Source organism: Eleutherodactylus coqui, chromosome 11, assembly GCF_035609145.1.
Source record: "Eleutherodactylus coqui strain aEleCoq1 chromosome 11, aEleCoq1.hap1, whole genome shotgun sequence".
In the NCBI taxonomy this organism is placed as follows: Eukaryota; Metazoa; Chordata; class Amphibia; order Anura; family Eleutherodactylidae; genus Eleutherodactylus; species Eleutherodactylus coqui.
The window spans coordinates 8,527,095-8,547,133 of record NC_089847.1 but is presented as its reverse complement, the minus strand read 5'-3'; the positions used below and the strand labels follow the sequence as shown (position 1 = coordinate 8,547,133).

Below are 20,039 nucleotides of genomic sequence, written 5' to 3'. Positions count from 1 at the left end.
ACATTTGCGATGTTTTCTCTCATGCAATGTGGAGTGAGGAAAAAAATCGCGGTGTGTCCGATCGGTCTGCGTTTTTTTTCGTCCTTTTTATGAATCTGCTTGTTTCCCTACGGAGCCTCCTTTTATCGCTTCGCGTTTGTGCGTTTTTGTTTTTTTTTATGCAATGTGTTTTTAACATTACAAACTCCTATTGACTTTTGCGTGATAAGATCGTGGCGGCAGCGATGCGATGAGAGATTATTCTCAGGACGAAGGATCGCTTCTACTTATTTTCTCGCGGCAAAATCGTCAGTGTGAAGGAGCCAATAGGAAGAGCCGAATACCGGGAGCCCGCAGACACGGCCGTACGATTTCTTCTGTCACATTGATAAAAGTTAATTTCAGCCTGTAGTTGTTTCGTATCTGGTCCTAGGAAAGCTGGGTGACAACCAATATGGCGGCCGTTGCCAGGGCTGTCACTCAGATATGGGAATGATTCCACTGCTGTATACCTACCTCTCCCTTCTCACTGTGTCAGTAGGTAGATTTACCTTTCAAGGGCCTTTGAGTAGTGTAGAGCTCGGGTAGCAGTACTCTGCCTTTATTGTATGGGACTAATATGTAGGCACAGTTGGCATACTTCATTGGATGGCACTATTATGTAGGCACAGTTGGCAGTGCTTCATTGTATGGCACTATTATGTAGGCACAGTTGGCAGTACTTCATTGTATGGCACTATTATGTAGGCACAGTTGGCAGTACTTCATTGGATGGCACTATTATGTAGGCACAGTTGGCAGTACTTCATTATATGGCACTATTATGTAGGTACAGTTGGCAGTACTTCATTGTATGGCACTATTATGTAGGCACAGTTGGCAGTACTTCATTGTATGGCACTATTATGTAGGTACAGTTGGCAGTACTTCATTGTATGGCACTATTATGTAGGCACAGTTGGCAGTACTTCATTGTATGGCACTATTATGTAGGCACAGTTGGCAGTACTTCATTGTATGGCACTATTATGTAGGCACAGTTGGCAGTACTTCATTATATGGCACTATTATGTAGGCACAGTTGGCAGTACTTCATTGTATGGCACTATTATGTAGGCACAGTTGGCAGTACTTCATTATATGGCACTATTATGTAGGCACAGTTGGCAGTACTTCATTGTATGGCACTAGTATGTAGGCACAGTTGGCAGTACTTCATTGTATGGCACTATTATGTAGGTACAGTTGGCAGTACTTCATTGTATGGCACTATTATGTAGGCACAGTTGGCAGTTCTTCGTTGTATGGCACTATTATGTAGGTACAGTTGGCAGTACTTCATTGTATGGCACTATTATGTAGGCACTGTTGGCAGTTCTTCGTTGTATGGCACTAGTATGTAGGCACAGTTGGCAGTACTTCATTGTATGGCACTATAATGTAGGCACAGTTGGCAGTACTTCATTGTATGGCACTATAATGTAGGCACAGTTGGCAGTACTTCATTGTATGGCACTATTATGTAGGCACAGTTGGCAGTACTTCATTGTATGGCACTATTATGTAGGCACAGTTGGCAGTACTTCATTGGATGGCACTAGTATGTAGGCACAGTTGGCAGTACTTCATTGGATGGCACTATAATGTAGGCACAGTTGGCAGTACTTCATTGTATGGCACTATTATGTAGGCACAGTTGGCAGTACTTTGTATGGCACTAGTATGTAGGCACAGTTGGCAGTACTTCATTGTATGGCACTATTATGTAGGCACAGTTGGCAGTACTTCATTGTATGGCACTATAATGTAGGCACAGTTGGCAGTACTTCATTGTATGGCACTATTATGTAGGCACAGTTGGCAGTACTTCATTGTATGGCACTATTATGTAGGCACAGTTGGCAGTACTTAATTGTATGGCACTATTATGTAGGCACAGTTGGCAGTACTTCATTGGATGGCACTATTATGTAGGCACAGTTGGCAGTACTTTATTGTATGGCACTATTATGTAGGTACAGTTGGCAGTGCTTCATTGTATGGCACTATTATGTAGGTACAGTTGGCAGCACTTCATTGTATGGCACTATTATGTAGGCACAGTTGGCAGTACTTCGTTGTATGGCACTATTATGTAGGCACAGTTGGCAGTACTTTATTGTATGGCACTATAATGCAGGCACAGTTGGCAGTACTTCATTGTATGGCAGTATTATGTAGGCACAGTTGGCAGTACTTCGTTGTATGGCAGTATTATGTAGGCACAGTTGGCAGTACTTCATTGGATGGCACTATTATGTAGGCACAGTTGGCAGTACTTTATTGGATGGCACTATTATGTAGGCACAGTTGGCAGTACTTCATTGGATGGCACTATTATGTAGGCACAGTTGGCAGTACTTCATTGGATGGCACTATTATGTAGGCACAGTTGGCAGTACTTCGTTGTATGGCACTATTATGTAGGCACAGTTGGCAGTACTTCATTGTATGGCACTATTATGTAGGCACAATTGGCAGTACTTCATTGTATGGCACTATTATGTAGGCACAATTGGCAGTACTTCATTGTATGGCACTATTATGTAGGCACAATTGGCAGTACTTCATTGTATGGCACTAGTATGTAGGCACAATTGGCAGTACTTCATTGTATGGCACTATTATGTAGGCACAGTTGGCGGTACTTCATTGTATGGCACTATTATGTAGGCAGAATTGGCAGTACTTCATTGTATGGCACTATTATGTAGGCACAGTTGGCAGTACTTCATTGTATGGCACTATTATGTAGGCACAGTTGGCAGTACTTTATTGTATGGCACTATTATGTAGGCACAGTTGGCAGTACTTTATTGTATGCCACTATTATGTAGGTACAGTTGCCAGCACTTCATTGTATGGCACTATTATGTAGGTACAGTTGGCAGTACTTCATTGTATGGCACTATTATGTAGGCACAGTTGGCAGTACTTTATTGTATGGCACTATTATGTAGGCACAGTTGGCAGTACTTTATTGTATGGCACTATAATGCAGGCACGGATGGCAGCACTTCATTGTATGGCACTATTATGTAGGCACAGTTGGCAGTACTTCATTGTATGGCACTATTATGTAGGCACAGTTGGCAGCACTTCATTGTATGGCACTATTATGTAGGCACAGTTGGCAGTACTTTATTGTATGCCACTATTATGTAGGCACAGTTGGCAGTACTTTATTGTATGGCACTATTATGTAGGCACAGTTGGCAGTACTTTATTGTATGGCACTATTATGTAGGCGCAGTTGGCAGTACTTCATTGTATGGCACTATTATGTAGGCACAGTTGGCAGTACTTTATTGTATGGCACTATAATGCAGGCACAGTTGGCAGTACTTTATTGGATGGCACTAGTATGTAGGCACAGTTGGCAGTACTTTATTGTATGGCACTGTTATGTAGGCACAGTTGGCATACTTCATTGTATGGCACTGTTATGTAGGCACAGTTGGCAGTACTTTATTGTATGCCACTATTATGTAGGCACAGTTGGCAGTACTTTATTGTATGGCACTATTATGTAGGCACAGTTGGCAGTACTTTATTGTATGGCACTATTATGTAGGCGCAGTTGGCAGTACTTCATTGTATGGCACTATTATGTAGGCACAGTTGGCAGTACTTTATTGTATGGCACTATAATGCAGGCACAGTTGGCAGTACTTTATTGGATGGCACTAGTATGTAGGCACAGTTGGCAGTACTTTATTGTATGGCACTGTTATGTAGGCACAGTTGGCATACTTCATTGTATGGCACTGTTACGTAGGCACAGTTGGCAGTACTGTGAGTTTAGCACTATATAGCAGTATTATATTGTACTGAATGCCCGTTGCTTTACGGTAGTATCACTGCAGCACTGGACTGTTATCCTGGCGGCACTGTGACATTAATACTGTTCTGTGCCTTCAAACAAAGTCTCCCATCACGTTTCCACAGGGTCTCCACTGTCAGCCTTGACTGCAGTGTCTGCTGAACAGTAAAGGGTTTCCATTCACTGACAGCACACAGGTTTTGCAGTTTGGACAGGTGACCCCCGTGGTCCTGTCTGATCCACACAAGCCCCGCTGCCAAGAGCCTCATCAAGCAGTGGTGAGCGTGCGTGGCGCCCACGGCGGCCCCCGCTTATCATCGCCACCTGGGCTGTGAGATTCCGTGTTACAATCGCCTGCTGCCGATCGCGCTCTGCAAGGAAGGCGCCCGCCAGAATCCATGGTGATGGTGCTGCAGCTGTCCTCCTGTCAGCGCCTCATAAATACACCGTACGCCCGCAGTTATATTTAAACAGCGCATCATCTGCGCAGCCATCTGCACCTCCAGATCCTGACAGCTAGCAGCTTACTAGACACACACTGTACCTGTAGCTTCCTCCCGATCTGCGTGCCGCGGGGTCACATGGTACAACGGGGAGCGACCAAACTGCGGCAAACAAATACTGCAATGCTAACGAAAACTTCTGCAACTTTCTGTAGGCTTTGTTTGTCCGTTCTTTACCATTATTGATATCTCTGTTTGCTTTCATTGAATAGGAGCATTTGTTTTACATTCAAAAACTTATATTGATCGAATACTTTGCTGACAGCAAGCAGAGATCTTGAAAATAGAGGAGACTGCACGCATTTTTATCCTGAGTTTGCTGCAATGTGTGAGTGCAGGTTAAATGCAGGTTTAACTCCAAAGCATTGTCTAGACTGGATACAACTGTGGCAAAGCTTCAGCTGTGAGAAGTACAAGGTCTGCATGGGCTGTAAACATCTGAATGGGAACTTTTCACTTCCTGAACAAAACAATCTGCTTGCTGTCAGTGAATGCACGTCGTCTTACATCCATGCACTGAACTTCTACACAGACCTAAGATTTACCCAAGCAGAGAGTTTGTTACAGTCGCATCTGGTTTAGACCATATTCTGTGAGCTGTAGAGAATATCTCTCTGGTCCTGCAGGTTTGTTACAATGTATCAGTGCAGCTAACTTGTATCAGTCTGCATTTCACGATGTTTACCTCCTAGAGGATTGGCTGGACTGGATACAATTGTAACAGTCTCTCTGCTTTGACAAATCTTAAGGTACATTTACACCAGAAATGTCCCAAATAAGGTCCGCTGGCCAAATCCGTCCCACCACCTCATTTTATGTGGCCCTTGAGGGCCGCTGCATGGAAGAACATGAATCGGGTTTCTGCATTCGGCGCCTCAGCAGCGGAACCTCCAAGTTTGACAGGGGACATGACCTACTTACTGGGGGCATCTATGTAATTGAAGTGGGGGTTACCTACTTAATATGGTGGGGGTGGGATTAGAAGACGTGCAGGCTTGCAGATCCTGGACTCAAAAAATGAATGCTTTCACAGACAGCAAGCAGGGCTATGAAAACACAGAATACAGCCCAAACTTATCTCGATAGTTCGTTACAATGTATCAGTGCAGGTAAAATGCAGTCCAAGTTATTTTAGCTGACAGAAGTCTGTGTGGACTGGACACATGGAGTCATGGGGGCGCCGCCACAGCGGTCTTTGCCCACTTGCATCATGAAGAGTGACAGCCCTCTCCTTATCAACAAGCAGGGATAGAGCCATCCCTCTAGGCAGCCAACCCCCAACTCCCCATTAGGTAGGGGCCCCCAGTAGGCAGGTAATCCACACTCCATTAATTACATGCCCCCAGTAGGTACCCCCCCCCCCCTTCATTAGGTAGATGCCCCCAGTAGGTGGGTACTTCCCCTCCTCCTATCCTGTCTAGACTGCAAGCCAAATGTAGCAGGAGCTTTAGTGTATCAGTGTACAGTAAGTACATTGTGTCATTCTGGAGTGCTGGTTGTCCACACTAGATACGACCGTGACAAACCCTCAGCTGTGAAGAAGTTTCAGATTTTCCCTAGTTTTCAGCCTCTGGATGCTAACACGAATGTTCCTACTCACTGACAGGAAGCAGAGATCCTGAGAATGGTGAAACACTGAACCAGATTCTACTAGAAAGTTTCAGAAGTTTTGCTTGCGCCTGTGTGCCTGCAGTGTACTGTATTACGGTGTACCGTCACCCATGATGCAGAGGTGTCGCTCAGCTTGGCACCTTCTCCGGAGATCTCGGCTTTCTTGTCAGGCAGCTGCATTATAGGCTTCATATAAATTACACACTCGCTAACAGCAGCACTTCATCCTTCACCGCCATCATCTCCCGAGACGCAGCAAGAAAGTATCAAGTGGGCAGAATGTCACTTCAACCTGACCATGACACAAACCAACGCCTGGCGCTCTGTCATCCTCCGCTCCGCTATATTTAAGATGTCACTGATCTAAGTGCCCGGGTGGAGACGGCACATCATCAGCCAACCACGGCCCAGCATTTATGTTATATATCATCTCCTGTACAGTGATAGAATGTTGGTATAACCTGGGTATCTCCTGTATATAGTTATATATGTACAGCTGGTATAACCTGGGTATCTCCTGTATATAGTGATATGGAGCATGCTGGTATAAGTTATACATCCTGTATATAGTGATATGGAGCATGCTGGTATAACCTGGGTATCTCCTGTATATAATTATATATGTACAGCTGGTATAAGTTATACATCTCCTGTATATAGGGATATGGAGCATGCTGGTATAACCTGGGTATCTCCTGTATATAATAATAATAATATAATAATCTTTATTTGTATAGCGCCAACATATTCCGCAGCGCTTACATAGACAGGGGGATACAGAAAGACAAAATACAAACATTACAGAACCACGGTTACATAGTAATCAGTTGATGGAAACAATAGGGGTGAGGGTCCGACTCCAACGAGCTTACATACTACAAGTAATGGGGGGATACAGAAGGTAAAGGGCTGGAGATGTGCACGGTATGGCGGGGTGGAGATGTGCGCGGTATGGCGAGGTGGAGAGTGAGCGATGCTATACACATAGGCAATGGTCAGACATTTAGCCGTGTGACGGCAGAGACGGTGTGACTGCAGGAGCGGTTTATGATGGCTAGCAGGGATTGCAGTCAGTAGGGCAGAGAGCATGTTATCAGGCGGAGTACAGAGGGGTTTGTTTAGGGAATGCGGTATGCATCCCTGAAGAGGTGCGTTTTTAGAGCACGCCTGAAGTTCTGCGAGTCCTGGATTGCTCGGGTAGCCTTTGGTAGTGCGTTCCAGAGGACCGGTGCTGCTCTGGAGAAGTCTTGGAGGCGGGAGTGAGAAGTTCGAATGAAAGGGGCACTCAGTCTGGTTTCATTAGCAGAGCGGAGAGCCCGGGCTGGGTGATGGATTGAGATGAGGGAGGCAATATAGGGGGGCGCTGCACTGTGGAGGGCTTTGTGGATGAAGGTAGTGAGTTTAAATTGAATTCTGTATTTAACGGGCAGCCAGTGCAGTGACCGGCACAGGGCAGAGGCGTCCGAGTAGCGGCTGGACAGGAACATGAGCCTGGCTGCTGCATTCAGGATGGATTGCAGAGGGTAGAGTCTGGTGCAGGGGAGGCCGATCAGCAACGAGTTGCAATAATCGAGCCGGGAGTGGATGAGGGCAACAGTGAGCGTTTTTAGCGTGTCCACAGTGAGAAAAGAGCGGATTCTTGCGATGTTCTTGAGGTGCAGCTGACATGTTCGGGCCAGAGAATTGTATATGTACAGCTGGTATAAGTTATACATCTCCCTGTATATAGTGATATGGAGCATGCTGGTATAACCTGGGTATCTCCTGTATATAATTATATATGTGCAGCTGGTATAAGTTATACATCTCCTGTATATAGTGATATAGACCATGCTGGTATAACCTGGATATCTCCTGTATCTAATTATATATGTACTAATGGTATAAGTTATACATCCCCTCTATACAGTGATATATGGACCGGTTTGGCCTACCACCAGCTTCATTATGTTAACCCCCTCTTTCTCTTTTTTGCAGCTCGGTTGGTTTGGCTAAAGCCGCTCTGGAAGCCATCGATGGGTTCAACCTCTTTGGAAACCAGGTAGCGTTATGTATATCATTGTTGTATACCACTGACCAGCAGCGGGTACCCATGTCTGGGGGCGCACATGCCCACCTGTACTCTCCCGGCACATTTTCTTCTACCCACCAGAATATTCCCATTATTAGGGGATGTATAGCACCACTGATTCTTACCTTCCTGATCATGAACAGAATGCTAGGACTACAGTGCAGACCGGCCTCCCCCAACCATTCCCTCCCTGTTGGTAAGAATTAGGGCCAAGATCGCAGATCCCCTTGTTTTCTCTTCGACCTTCTGGAAGATACAGTTGTCGGTGAGCAACGCTGCGCACGTTTCCTTCCTGAAATCCTCTGCGCCGCTGAGGACTCTGACTCGATGATACGGTTATTACGATCCCGCACTGCCCTCCTAATGACTGTTCATCTCTCCAGCCCATTTCATGTTCTCCGCTCCCCTGACACCGGCGCGCAGGTAAAGCAGCGTTTGCAGTGATTAGGAAACCTATGAGCCTCTTTGATTTCGGAGATGAAGCAGAGCCGACTCAGCGCTATAATGCGCAGTATGGATTTCTTCCTGAGCTCGTACCTTAGATCGTCCCAGTTGCACCAGGAATCACATTCAAACACTTGTTGCTTTCAAAGCCGCATCTCGCCCCCTTTGAAGCCCGTTATTCGTGTCTGCTGGAGATGACAGCTCTTTCATTCGGCTCGGGGTTTTAAATTTCGGCTTAGAAGCCGGCCCGGCGCATTACATTATCTGTCACGAAGGGAAGTTTAGGGGAAGCTGCTGATTATGCAACGACTTTTGTTTGTGTGGGCACAGCATGTTTCCAGGAGAGAAAGTCGCGTTTTATCTTTTTGTTTTAATGGCCTCCACAGCTGGCGCCTCGCGGTCCCCGCTATATATATATTTCATACGCCAGAATTACCCATGCGCAACTCCTAATACCCAAACCAAAGCAGTCGCCTCGCATCATTCAAGGTCACAAAGGATGTGCTCATCAGATGGAGTATTCTGCAGCCTCAAGGCAGCAAAAGCTGTAAAACCGCGGCAAATACTGCAGCGCTAACACGGGGCTCCGTCTTCCATCGCGGTAGAAAAACGCGCAATTTTGTTTTTGTATTCCTATATTATTGGTTAACGGGAATTTACCACATTTATCCTTTATCTACAGGATGGGGTAAATGTGTGATCGCTGGAGGTCCGACCGCTGCGGCGCCCAGTGATCCTGAGATCGGTGCTCCTGAATGCCCCATGTGAATGGCGCAGCAGTGCACATGCTTAGCCGCTGTAGGATGAAGGAAGATTGATGCACCTAACAGTCAAGAACATGCACCACTGCTCCATGCCCATTGGGGTCTTAGGGTGTGCCGGTCTCAGGATCACTGGGGGTCTGACTGCTGAAACCACTGTGAATGGGGAAATAAATGTCTTATCGCTGGGGGTCCCACCGCCAGCAATCCTGAGAATGTTGCTCCCTAATACCTGTGCGAGTGGATCGGTGGTGCGCATGTGCAATCACTACTCCATTCACTTCTATGGGATGGAGGGGGATTGATGCACTCGGCTCTCTCCTTCCATCCCATAGAAGTGAATAGAGTGGCAGTTGCACATGGGGCATTCAGATGTGCCATTCTTGGGTTTCCAGTAGGTCCGACTGCTGGGGCTGCTGTGGGGAGGGCATAAATGTCTTTGATGGTAAAAACTGAAAAATTAAAGTGAGGATTGTGATTTGTTTATGGTGGGAGGGGTTTAGCGGAGTCTTCATATTGGCTAGACTGTAGACTATAATGTGCGTTAACCCACCTATAGTCAAGTAGCCCCCACATTGGCCATCATGTACTGCATAGAGAATGGGTATATTCTATTTACATATATGCTGGGGTGTAGCTACAGTGAGGGCCGGGGTCACAGTCACTACCGGGTCCTGGAGCCTCAAGGAGCCAAAAGGTCCCTCTATCTCATAAGAAGACAGCAGTGTTATAAGCAGCACATTGTAGGTAGGGGGCGCTGTTAAAGCTCTTGCAGCGGGGCGCTGGAGTTTTCTGGTTACGCCTCTGCTTATATGTAATCCCAGGTCCCAACCAAGAACCACCCCGGATCTGCAGAAGGTCACACAGTGAAGTCATTAGGTATATGTGGGGTAATCTATAGATGAGTTATACACTCGCTCCAACCGGCTGACCCCCTTCATGGTGTTGGATGTCCTACTCTACCATCAGTCTATGCTAGCTGGACGCTTCTCCTTCCTATGGACTAATCAGTGCAACAACATATGGAAGGCGTACTAAAGAACGGCGAGTTGTGCGTTTGCACGTGTTAGTTGGCGCTCCAGCGTTGTAGCCGTCTGACTGTGCAGCCTGTTGGTCAGAACGATTCCTGACATCCTCCTCCGACCCCTTCCAGTGATGAGTTGTTTCTGTCCACAGGATCCCCTTTCACTGGACGTTTTTTCTCGATTGCGCCATTCTCAGTATACACTACACTGTTGCACGAGAAACCCCCCACGGTTGGCAGTGAGCCCCTGGCTAGTCTAGCACTGATGACCGGCCTCGCTGGAAGTCGCTCCGATCGCTGGATTTTCCATCTAATGTGGATTCACACTAAAACTGATCCACGGAAAACTTGTCACGTGACTTTGTGCCGCACTCCGTGGTCACGGGGGGAATTACCATCCAGGAGAGCGCCAATTATGACAGGGCCGGGGGCTCCAATAAAATGATCATTCTGCGTATTTCCCATGATGCCTTTCTGAGGCTGGAGAGGGGTCACCAGATATCACATTTATCAGAACTTATATACTGTAGATAATCATAAATTGTGTGCTGGAGAGCCACAGATGTACAACGGGAAGGAGTGCAGTGAGACCGCCGTGGTAGATGGCACAGGCGGTGTCTAACCGCTCTCTGCAGGAAGGGGCCAACCTGATTGGTTGGCAGAAGTGTTGCATCATAAGTGCCAATAGCAGAATACACGGGGTTAAGCAGACGTGTAGGCATCTCTTGGCCACATATGACGCCACATTGATCCCCATCTGTCCTGCTCCACCCCATACATGAGGCAGCACCACCCTCTTGGTTGTACATGTACACTATGTTGACAGAAGGATGCGACGGACTGTAAGTGAGGGGAAGCAAGTGTTGTGGACTGATGAATCACAGTAACCATCTTCCAATTGGGTGGCGCACTTGGGTGTGGCGGTTGTCTGGAGAGTGGTTTCTGGGAGACTGTAACGCCAACGGGTACAGAGACGTCCCGGACAATATGGCATCACCTCCCCTGTGGTAATACTCTGGTATAGCTCCATGTCTCCACCAAGATGATGAGCGCCATGTCATACAGCACGCAAGGTGGGGGAGCAGAACGTCTGCAGACTTCATTGGCCGCCCAAAATCCAGATCTCAGCTGCATCGAACAACTGTGGGACGAACTAGAATGCCGTATCCGTGCGCCCAACATACCCATCATACCACCCATCACTATCTGAGGCTCCTGGAGGAATGGAGGCAAATCCCCCCACATCCATGGGGATTTGGTGGTAGGCAGCCGCGGAGGGGGACTGCAGTCATGTAGGGCAACACCGAAAATGTCCTCCCTTCTCTGTGTGTCGGCACGGTGTATCTGTATCACTCAGTTACAGGCTTGTGTGTGTTGTGATGGTAATTTGCCGCTCGGCACCCTCCTCGCTCGGTGACCGTGTGACCTCTCCGCTCGGCGGGGCCTTCCCTCCTAACGTTCGCATTAACTTGCCTAATTTGCTATCTTGTCAGCAGCAATGAATCGTATTGATCCCGCCGATGACTGCAGGCGACCGCTGACTGCCGCTTACTAATTGACTTGTGCGCCAGCCACGCGTTTCATTGGTTGTTGTCTCCCCGTGTCCGCAGGGCTGCTCCTGGTCTGTCATATTCGTGGATCTGGATGCGCACAACCGGAACAGACAGACGCTGTGCTCCCTGCTGCCCCGAGAGTCGCGCTCCCATGTAAGGTTAATCACAAGAGGAAGGTATTGTGTGAATGGCCCCTCCTGGTTCTCCAGTGAATAAAGCCGAATCCTCCTACAATGCCACATTCTGCAACTTTCTAACAGTCTGCTCTACTATTTCATCATTTTCAAGATTCCTTCCTTGCTGGCAGTGAATAGAAACCTTCTTGCTTAAAAGCAGACACTACAATCCTGTCCCGATCTATTTCTTCTTACAGCTGGGTGTTCGTTACAATTGTATCCAGTCTAGACAAACCTCTATGAGCTCAATAGTCTAGAGGTCACACAGATACATTACCTGCACTGATACATTGTAACGATCTTGTACTGCTGATGGTTGTCTAGTCTGAATACAACTGTAGCAACCCCACAGCTGTGAGAAGTAACAGGTCTCTACAGGTTTCCAACCTCAGGATATAAACATTCACTGACGGCCAGCAGAGATCTTGAAGGTGTAGCGAAACATATTAAGACGCTGAAGACTATTTGCTACATGACTATTAATGATACCTAGGGCAGATAAAGTCTAGATCTTGTGGATTAAGGCTGGCGTTTCGTGCCCCTCTCAGCTCGTTCCTGCGCCAAAGACAAGAAACCTATGCCAGCTATGAGCTGCTGTAGATTTTGACAATAAATTATAATTAATGCAATAGGCTTTGACCACGCCCCCTGCTCTAAGCCACACCCTTTTATTTAACGTAAAAGTGTCAAAGTGGTGTAAAAAAAGAAAGTTGCAGATTTTTGGGCAAAATAGCAGTGTACAAAATTTGCCACTGTTTAACCCAGGTGTCTGGCACAGAGACAGTTACTAGTCGCATCTATAGGTGGCCACACTTTTCTCCTATAGCATTTGCTGGTATTACATGGCGATGTATGGCAACCATATCGTACATAGTGGCACCAGGTTCTCCAGAACAGGAGCTGCTCCGCCCCCTCAGTGATGTCATATGTCCAAATACTGAGATCATTTTAACGAATGTCATGCGATTGTAAAGGCCGTATGGAGCTCGGGGGGAGCGCGGTCCACTCCATACCTGGTGGGTATCAACTGTTTTTGATAGTTGACAACCAGCAGCCGCAACTGGAGCTGGCGATTTGGAGTTTAGTATTTGTGTGTCGTGGTCAAATCTGACCGCATGTCTGAGCGTCCAATTGGATGTGAATGCAGGGTGCAATGGGCTAACATGTCAGTCCAGAATCTAAAAAAAAATAAATAGATAGATGCCTATTAAGCCCTTAATAGGCTGCACTAAAAACCACAATATACTGCAATACTTAAAGTACTGCAGTATGTAGTACAAGTGCAATAGTTTTTTTTTTTTCTTTTTCACCCCACCTAGAAAAGTTTTAACATTTTTTTCAGTACATTATATGATACCATTAAAATTTATAACTCGTCCCACAAAAAACAAGCTGTCATGCAGCAAAGTCTTAGAAAAAAATGTAAAAAATTTTAGTTTTTGTAAGGAGAGGATGAAAAAGTGAAAATTGAAAAAAAAAACTTTCTAGTCTTGAAGGGGTTAATGCTTTGTTCCAGTCCACATTCAAAGAATCTTCTGAGACCATCTTTCTTTTGTTTTCAGAACACGGACGCCGCCCTCCTCACCTGCATCAGCTACCCGGCGTTCGCTGTGGACGATGACGCCTTGTTTCACCAGGCCATGGACAAGATTGTGCGCAAGCTGAAGGGAAAATACGGATTTAAGCGTTTTCTTAGGGACGGTTTTCGGACGGCTCTAGAAGATGAAAATCGGCGCTACTACAAGCCTGCTGAGATCAAGGTATAATCAGAAGTATACGGACAGTCACTGTGTCCCACAGCTAGGGGGAGCTATCGAGCAAGGATTTAGTTAAGAGGGGATCGTTGACCTCTAGGGGGCAGATGTACGACCCGCAGTGGATAATGGGCATCCATGCTCTTGTGTCCTGTTAGGGCACTGTTAGGAGGATGCTCCAGGCATCCCTATGCAGCCAACGGCTGCTGAACCTAGGTTAACACTTGATGGTTATCCACCCTGTTCTCCAGTGAGCGACATTCATCCCCTGCCCATAGGATAGAGAATATATTTCTGAACACTAGGGGTCCGACTGAGACGGGGACAGGGGAAGATCGATGCACTCAGCATTCCCTCTGTCCATATAAATTACGTGGAGCAGAGGTCGGGCATGTGCCACCTCCCCATTTACATGGGGCTTTCGGGTGCACCATTCTCGGGATTGCTGGAGGACTCAGCGGCTGGTCTGGTAGCATTAAGACATTGACCCCCTATTCTGTGGATGGGGATCAGTGTCTTTAATGAGAAAACTGCTCTAACCACTTGGAGACCGCCGACCGCATATATGCATCCTTAGGTCCTGAAGTGTGTATGTGGTGGGCTTGGGAGTCCACGCCATACCCGGTGGCTGTCAGTTTTTTCTGACAGCCACCGGTAATCCTGCGATCAGAGCTGGCCCTGAACATGGCAGCTAACTGTTTAGATGCTTGGTCAGCTTTGACTGCCACATCTAAACGATCAGAGGGTATGGGGACACCTTAACGCACCCCATTGGCCCTCCCCTGTAGTATGATTGGGAGGGCCTGAAGGGCTAGCATAGCAGCCCAGAGCCTACTGAAGGCTCCCAGGGCTAGCACACAGATAAGCAGACAACATCAAAAATCACAATCTACTGCAATAATGAAGTACTGCAGTGCAAACGCCCCACGAGGACTAAAGAAAAGGGCGAAAAAAAGGTTTAGCAGTTTTTTTTATTAATTAAAAAAAATGAGAGGAAAAAAGATGCTTCATCTCCCATTGTCATAAAAAAAAAAACCTTCAAAAACCCCGCATATTTGGTATTGGCGCCGACATAAAAGTCCGAAATATTAAAGTGTCACAATATTTATCCTGCAGAGTGAAGGCCATAAAAACAAAATAAGATGGAATGCCAGAATCAATCTTTGTTCCTGGCTCCCCCAATTTTTTTTTTTTTTTATTAAAAGTGATCAAAAAGATGTGCGCACCCTAAAACGGTGCTAATAAAAACTGCAGCTCACTGCGCGAAAAACGCGCCCGCGCACAACAAAAGGATTTTTTTTTTTTTTAAGTTACAAACAGAAAGCAGTTTTTTTTTTTTTATTTACTTTCTAAAAAGAGAAAAACATTAAAAAAAACTATAAATTTGGTATCACCCTAATGGCACTGACCCATGGAAGAAAGTTCATTTCATTTTTACCGCACTGTGAATTCCATAAAAAAAGCAAAATAGCGCAATTGCCCCGAAAAAGAGTGCAATATCCGTAATCAGAGAGGTTTTACGAAGATGCTCAACATTGTAGGTAGATTTGCAGAACATAGTCCGCAATATCACTGATAATTTTTTTTAAATAGCGCCACCCTTGTCTGCAGGCCGTGTCCGGTATTGCAGCTCGTTCACTTGAATGGGTCTGCGTTGCTCGCGGCTCTGACATCTTTCAGCTTCGAGGTTTTTTTTTTACAATTAACATCCACAGACAAGTTTCTCGGGTGAGGGGAGCAGTTCATCATCGCGCGGTTGAATTTCACAGCTCGCTACAAGTTTACACAGGAACCCAAATGACGGTGGCGGAGCGACGGCCGTCTGCCATACATAACATTATCTTCATATTACAATCACAATGGCCTATTTACTAGCACATTGAGCTCCATCCGTCTCCTCCGCTCTTCGCCGCACCTGTCACCGCGCCGTTCTCCGCTCTCAATCTTACTCATTCTTCTCTATTTGCAGCTGTTTGACGGCATCGAGTGCGAATTTCCGGTGTTCTTTGTCTACATGATCATAGATGGTAAGTCTATGTAGGTTAGGCCTTTAATCAGTCACCCCCTACGTATTAGGCTGCGAATACCAGCAACGAGTTTTGCGCCAGACAGATGGTTGGATCGTAATTACATCCTGATCAGGATCTGGGCTTGCTATTTACATAATGGTTTCCTTTTTACTGCATTGTAGCTTTAAAGGGTTTTTTAAGTTATTTCTATTGATGGCTTGTCCTCAGGATAGGTCATCAATAGACGATCGGCGGGGTCTGCCGTTTGGGATCCCCGGCGATCAGCTGATCCCTGTTACTACAGACCGTACAGGAAGCAGAAAGCGCTGACTGATGGGAACTGCGCCGGCTGCTGCACTATGATAAGCGCTTCTGCTTCCTGCACTGTCCATACTGACAGTAGCGCCGCGAATCAGCTGACCACTGAGGATCCCAAGTGGCAGACCCCTGCTGATCATCTTTTGATGACCTGTCCTCCAGGTAGGTCATCTACCCAAACAACCCCTTTAATTATGGATATTCAGCCAACGTAGTAAATACACAAAATTAAAGGGGAACTCCACCTGGAAGATCGGCTTTGGGTGAAGCCTTAAAAGGCCTCCAAACATTGTTTCGCCTACACTTGTATTTTCCGTGGTGCCGCCACCATTGATGGGAGGGTCTTTTCTTCATTGGCTGTCCTCTGGGCTTTAACTGTGAGGATGGAGTCATTGGGATAAAAGGGCCTCTTCCACCGAAGTGTTGATAGAACAAGTGTTGCACCAACACGGATTTGCCCGTGATATTGGTTCAGTTTGATCCTCCCATTTTGGTGGATCAGACTATCTGAACTTGGTTTAGCAGCCAAAATCCAAGATGGCGGACTCAGCTGATAGCCTTCACCTGGGTGGTCCAATTACAGCCACATTGGTGCTGGTAGCGGCCCTGTTCTTACTATGGCTATGAATGCTGGGAGATCGCCTGACTAGTCACCAATCACAGATCAAGTCAGCTTAGTTTTGCAAATCTTAGATGAGAAAATGTTGGTGCAAAACTTCCTCCAAATGTTTCCAAGTCGGCCGCTAATAAGAATTAATGCCAAACTGGTCTCCAACATCACAAGCAGATACTCCGCTGTATCCACCATAGATGGCCGGGGCGGCCGGAGCGATCAAAGCGATCATCTTGGCAGACCCAGTGCAAAATACAAGATGCAGCAACTGAATCAAAAAATCCGCCTATTACCGAACCCCGAAGTACAGATAACGATTGGCGCTGGGCGCCTCTCTGGGGTGTAATATTACAGGTTATATCACTGCTTACTCAGAAGGATCGGTGATCTGGATTGGAATCGGGAAGGAATTTTTTTTCTCCTAAAAAATGAGAAAAATTGGCTTCTATCGCCTTGGGGGCTCTTTTTTTTGCCTTCCTCTGGATCAACATTGGGGGTAATAGGCTGGACTGGATGGACATGGGGCTCTTTCCAGCCTTACACACTATGTTGCTAAGTTACTCTGCAGCAAACTTTTAATTCTCCTGCAGTGACCCCACAGTCACTTACAGTCCGTCGCTCCAAGCCTCATCGCAGGTGCCGCTGTGCATTCACTGCTGGGATGTTGTGTGCTGCTGCTCGTCCGTGGTAACTCTTCACATGCCGTTCCCTACGGTGGGACCCCCTGAGCGAGGGCAGACTATGCTTAGGATGCCTTCACAGCTCCTACAAGGCTTCGCTGTCCCCGTTCTGTCAGTTTACAGGATCTCCCTGAACGTGGCAGCACCGCATACACCGGATGGGTTCCATCTCCCAATAACATGGCCAACAGTGGACTCTGAAAGGTCCAGAATGTGTGATGCCCATACTGATTGGTTGGTGACATCCCACCACCAGAGCCCGTTGTCACCTCTACACCTGGTGACATCCCACCACTAGACTCTGTTGTCAGCTCTACACATGGTGACATCCCACCACCAGACCTTGTTGTCACCTCTACACATGGTGACATCCCACCACCAGACCCCGTTGTCAGCTCTTCCCCCCAGTGACATCCCCCCACCAGACCCCGTTGTCAGCTCTACTCCTGGTGACATCCCCCACCAGACCCCGTTGTCATCTCTACACATGGTGAGATCCCCCCACCAGATCCCGTTGTCAGCTCTACACATGGTGAGATCCCACCACCAGACCCCGTTGTCAGCTCTACACCTGGTGACATACCCCCACCACTACCCGTTGTCGGCTCTACACCTGGTGACATCCCCCCACCAGACCCCGTTGTCAGCTCTACACCTGGTGACATCCCCCCACCAGACCCCGTTGTCAGCTCTACACCTGGTGACATCCCTCACCGGACCCCGTTGTCAGCTCTAGACCTCGTGACATCCCCCCGCCAGACCCCGTTGTCGGCTCTACACCTGGTGACATCCCACCACCACTACCCGTTGTCGGCTCTACACCTGGTGACATCCCACGCAGACCCCGTTGTCAGCTCTACACCTCGTGACATCCCCCGCCAGACCCAGTTGTCAGCTCTACACCTAGAGACATCTCCCCACCAGACCCAGTTGTCAGCTCTACACCTAGAGACATTCCCCCCCCCCCCCCACCGGACCCCGTTGTCGGCTCTACACCTGGTGACACCCCCCCCCCCCCCACCAGACCCAGTTGTCAGCCCCACACCTGGTGACATCCCACCACCACTCCCCGTTGTCGGCTCTACACCTGGTGAAATCCCCCCACCAGACCCAGTTGTCAGCTCTACACCTGGTGACATCCCCCCACCAGACCCCGTTGTCAGCTCTACACCCGGTGACATCCCCCCCACCGGACCCCGTTGTCGGCTCTACACCCGGTGACATCCCCCCACCAGACCCCGTTGTCGGCTCTACACCCGGTGACATCCCCCCACCAGACCCCGTTGTCGGCTCTACACCTGGTGACATCCCACCACCAGACCCTATTGTCGGCTCTACACCTGGTGACATCCCCCACCAGACCCCGTTGTCAGCTCTACACCTGGTGACATCCCCCACCAGACCCCGTTGTCAGCTCTACACCTGGTGAGATCCCCCCCACCAGATCCTGTTGTCAGCTCTACACCTGGTGACATTCCCCCACCAGACCCCATTGTCAGCTCTACACCTGGTGACATCCCCCCACCAGACCCCGTTGTCAGCTCTACACCTGGTGACATCCCCCCGCCAGACCCCGTTGTCAGCTCTAGACCTCGTGACATCCCCCCGCCAGACCCCGTTGTCGGCACTACACCTGGTGACATCCTACCACCACTACCCGTTGTCAGCTCTACACCTGGTGACATCCCACACCGGACCCCGTTGTCAGCTCTAGACTTCGTGACATCCCCCCGCCAGACCCCGTTGTCGGCTCTACACCTGGTGACATCCCACCACCACTACCTGTTGTCGGCTCTACACCTGGTGACATCCCACCACCACTACCCGTTGTCGGCTCTACACCTGGTGACATCCCACCACCACTACCCGTTGTCAGCTCTACACCTGGTGACATCTCACCACCAGACCCAGTTGTCAGCTCTACACCTAGAGACATCCCCCCACCGGACCCCGTTGTCGGCTCTACACCTGGTGACATCCCCCCCCCCCTCCCCCCCACCAGACCCAGTTGTCGGCTCCACACCTGGTGACATCCCACCACCACTCCCCGTTGTCAGCTCTACACCTGGTGACATCCCCCGCCAGACCCAGTTGTCAGCTCTACACCTGGTGACATCCCCCCACCAGACCCCGTTGTCAGCTCTACACCTAGAGACATCCCCCCCACCGGACCCCGTTGTCGGCTCTACACTCGGTGACATCCCCCCACCAGACCCCGTTGTCAGCTCTACACCTGGTGACATCCCCCCACCAGACCCCGTTGTCAGCTCTACACCTGGTGACATCCCCCCACCAGACCCCGTTGTCAGCTCTACACCTGGTGACATCCCACCACCAGACCCTATTGTCAGCTCTACACCCGGTGACATCCCCCACCAGACCCCGTTGTCAGCTCTACACCTGGTGACATCCCACCACCAGACCCCGTTGTCAGCTCTACACCTGGTGACATCCCCCCACCAGACCCCGCTGTCAGCTCTACACCTGGTGACATCCCCCTACCAGACCCCGTTGTCAGCTCTACACCTGGTGACATCCCCCTACCAGACCCCGTTGTCAGCTCTACACCTGGTGACATCCCCCACCAGACCCCGTTGTCAGCTCTACACCTGGTGACATCCCCCCACCAGACCCCGTTGTCAGCTCTACACCTGGTAACATCCCTCCCCACCAGACCCCGT

At 48.4% G+C, this 20,039-nt stretch overlaps 1 protein-coding gene across 3 annotated transcripts in view; it reads left to right on the top strand.

The window, feature by feature from the left end:
• Positions 1-20,039, top strand: part of PHKB (phosphorylase kinase regulatory subunit beta) — a 177,273-nt gene that overhangs the window by 93,942 nt on the left and 63,292 nt on the right. For all 3 annotated transcript variants that reach the window (XM_066583993.1, XM_066583995.1, XM_066583996.1), the window contains 4 exons: positions 7,933-7,996; positions 11,866-11,961; positions 13,547-13,744; positions 15,708-15,765. In XM_066583993.1, coding sequence (XP_066440090.1) covers positions 7,933-7,996; positions 11,866-11,961; positions 13,547-13,744; positions 15,708-15,765 — 416 coding nt within the window. The remainder of the gene's footprint in view (positions 1-7,932; positions 7,997-11,865; positions 11,962-13,546; positions 13,745-15,707; positions 15,766-20,039) is intronic.